The sequence below is a fragment of the Quercus lobata genome, chromosome 5 (genome assembly GCF_001633185.2).
Source record: "Quercus lobata isolate SW786 chromosome 5, ValleyOak3.0 Primary Assembly, whole genome shotgun sequence".
In the NCBI taxonomy this organism is placed as follows: Eukaryota; Viridiplantae; Streptophyta; class Magnoliopsida; order Fagales; family Fagaceae; genus Quercus; species Quercus lobata.
Window position 1 is genome coordinate 34,744,279 of NC_044908.1, and position 2,724 is coordinate 34,747,002.

At 46.5% G+C, this 2,724-nt stretch overlaps 1 protein-coding gene across 1 annotated transcript; it reads right to left on the reverse strand.

The window, feature by feature from the left end:
- Positions 1–1,844: 1,844 nt before the first annotated feature.
- LOC115990395 (uncharacterized protein K02A2.6-like) lies at positions 1,845–2,509 on the reverse strand. The gene is made up of 2 exons (XM_031114231.1): positions 2,189–2,509; positions 1,845–2,084 (listed from the first exon to the last, which is right to left on the reverse strand). The coding sequence occupies exons 1-2, from the start codon at positions 2,507–2,509 to the stop codon at positions 1,845–1,847; spliced, it is 561 nt and encodes a 186-aa protein (XP_030970091.1).
- Positions 2,510–2,724: the final 215 nt, after the last annotated feature.

Consider the following 2,724-nt stretch of genomic DNA (forward strand, 5'->3'; position numbering starts at 1 on the left):
AGCTTTCTTTGATATAACACGGGTATGCTTCCTACCTTGAATAACCTGATCTTGCCTTGGTTAATAGCTGACGATTGTACTTCCTTCAGGCCTTGGTTCGTGTTAAAGCACTCCAAGACCGGTGCGTGGCCAAAGAGGGCGTCGCCGCTCGGGTTAGGAGGCATAACTCCAACCTGATGGATCAGCAGGCGCAATATAAGGAGGCCGTCCGTCTCTTAAATGCAGATCTGAAGGACGTAAGGGAGAAGTTAGGAGAGGCTGAGCATCAGTAGAAGAAGCTTGAGGAGGAACTTTTGTCTTTACGCGCGCAAGTAGAGACGGCTAGGACTGACGCGGTCCAAAAATTCAAGACAACCCAATCATTCATTGATTCCTGTGCTAATTATTATGGCACTGGTTTTGATGATTGTCTGAAGCAAGTAGCGTCAGTTTATCCGGAGTTGGATCTATCTGGAATTACCATGGATGTCTCCGTGCCGATGACTCCTGCTGGCGACACTGTTGCTGACAAAGCTGACGAACCCCTCAATTTGGATCTTTTGCTTAATGATGCCGGAGTTGTTTTAGCCCAGCCTGCTGTCAACACTCCTGCCGAGTCTTCAGATAAAGCACAAACTGCCAAGGATAAAGCTGACGGGGTCTCTAAGGACGTTCCTGTCACCTAGTCCTGGCCTTTTATTTTAATTTTTGAACAATGTTTTTAAGTGCCCATGTGTTTATTGGGCTTTTACTTGTAACCCCCTCTGCCCTTTTTTATGGCACTTGGTATCCGTTGCTTTGGACATGTACACTGATGTTTTTGTTTCATTCCTTTATCGACTAATTTCTATAGCCCCATTTATTTGATGAGACCGTTATCTTTTTGTTCTTAGCCTTTTTTGATGATCTCGTCATCTCTACAGGCTCATTGGTTTGAGAACCTTGTTTGTGAGTAAAGTCTCATTTTTTGGTCAGACCGTCATTTATTGGACCGTCATCTTTGTAGGTCCGTTGGTTCTAGGACCTGGTCCATATGATGATAGCTTCATCTACTGGACCGTCAGCTTTTTAGCTTTAGCCTTGCAGGACCGTCATTTTCTTAGCCTTAGCCTTGATGCTTTGACATCTTTGTTGGTCCGTCAGTTTTTAAGGCCTTGTCCATATGATGATAGCTTCATCTATTGGACCGTCAGCTTTTTAGCTTTAGCCTTTCTGGACCGTCATTTTCTTGGCCTTAGCCTTGATGTCTTTGACATCTTCGTTGGTCCGTCAGTTTTTTAATCCGTGTGTTATGGACTTAGTCGTTTTGGCTGTGAACTTAGTGGACCATAGAAAAAATAGATACTTCGGCAATTTCTGAATAAACTCCTCTTATTGCCATGCATTTAAATAAAAGTAATTAAAACCAAATCCTACCCTTTGGGCTAAAAAGTATTGTTGCAAAAAAAACTAAAGTAAATGATAAATCTGAGGAGTAAAACTAAAATTTGCTGGAATAAAAAAGAGGTTGGTCTTCGTGTTGCAGCTCCTATTGGTAATACTTTCGTAGGTGCTTGGTGTTCCATGGGTGTGGTAGTTTCTGTCCTTCCAACGTTTCCAAGTGGTAAGTACCTTTTCTCTGCCACGACGTAACTCGGTAAGGTCCTTCCCAATTGGGGCCGAGTTTCCCTTGGGTAGGGTCCCTAGCGGCGCCCATGACCTTTCTAAGAACAAGGTCTCCAACTTGGAAGTCTCTATGTCAGACCCGAGAGTTGTAGTGTTTGGCCATGCGGTCTTGGTACCTAGCGAGCCTTTGTTCTGCTGCTGCTCTGATCTCGTCCACTAAGTCGAGCTGTAGTCGCATAGCCTCGTCGTTTTTGTTCTCATCATGGTTGTGCACCCTGTAGCTTGTGAGTCCAACTTCGGCCGGGATGACTGCTTCGCCTCCGTACGTCAGTCGGAACGGTGTCTCTCCTGTGGGTGTTCTTGCCGTCGTCCTGTATGCCCATAGTATACTTGGCAATTCTTTGGGCCATATACCCTTTGACCCCTCGAGCCGAGTCTTGACTTCGCCTCCGTACGTCAGTCGAAACGGTGTCTCTCCTGTAGGTGTTCTTGTCGTCGTCCTGTATGCCCATAGTATACTTGGCAATTCTTCTGGCCATATACCCTTTGCCCCCTCGAGCCGAGTCTTGATAATCTTGAGCAAGGATCGGTTCGTGACTTCGACCTGGCCATTAGCTTGAGGGTGCTCGGGGGAGGAGCAGTGGTTCTTTATTCCTAACTGTGAGCAAAAATCCCGGAAGGGGTCGTTGTCAAATTGCCTCCCGTTGTCCGAGACAAAGACTCTAGGAATGCCAAACCTGCATATGATGCATCTCCAGACAAAGCTCCGCACGTTCTTCTCTGTAATCGTGGCCAAAGCTTCAACTTCCACCCATTTCGTGAAATAGTCGATGCCCACTACCAGGAATTTCAGCTGTCGTACGGCTGTAGGGAATGGTCCCATAATATCTAATCCCCATTGTGCGAACGGCCATGGGGCCGTCATCGGGGTTAGCTCTTTGGTTGGTTGTCTAATAATATTGCTGAATCTTTGGCATTTGTCGCAGGCCCTGACATAGGCTTCGGCGTCCTTCTGCATGGTGGGCCAATAGTACCCTGCTCGCACAAGCTTGTGTACCAACGATCTGGACCTTGAGTGGTTTCCGCAAATTCCTTCATGTACCTCTCTTATGACGTAATCTGCCTCTTCCGTACCCAAGC

Excerpts from the sequence above, each read along its gene's own strand:
- LOC115990395 (XM_031114231.1), bottom strand. The coding sequence starts at position 2,509 with ATGACGGCCCCATGGCCGTTCGCACAATGGGGATTAGATATTATGGGA. Across the intron at positions 2,085-2,188 it reads ACCCTCAAGCTAATGGCCAG|GACGACGACAAGAACACCTA; the intron begins GTCGAAGTCACG and ends ATGGGCATACAG.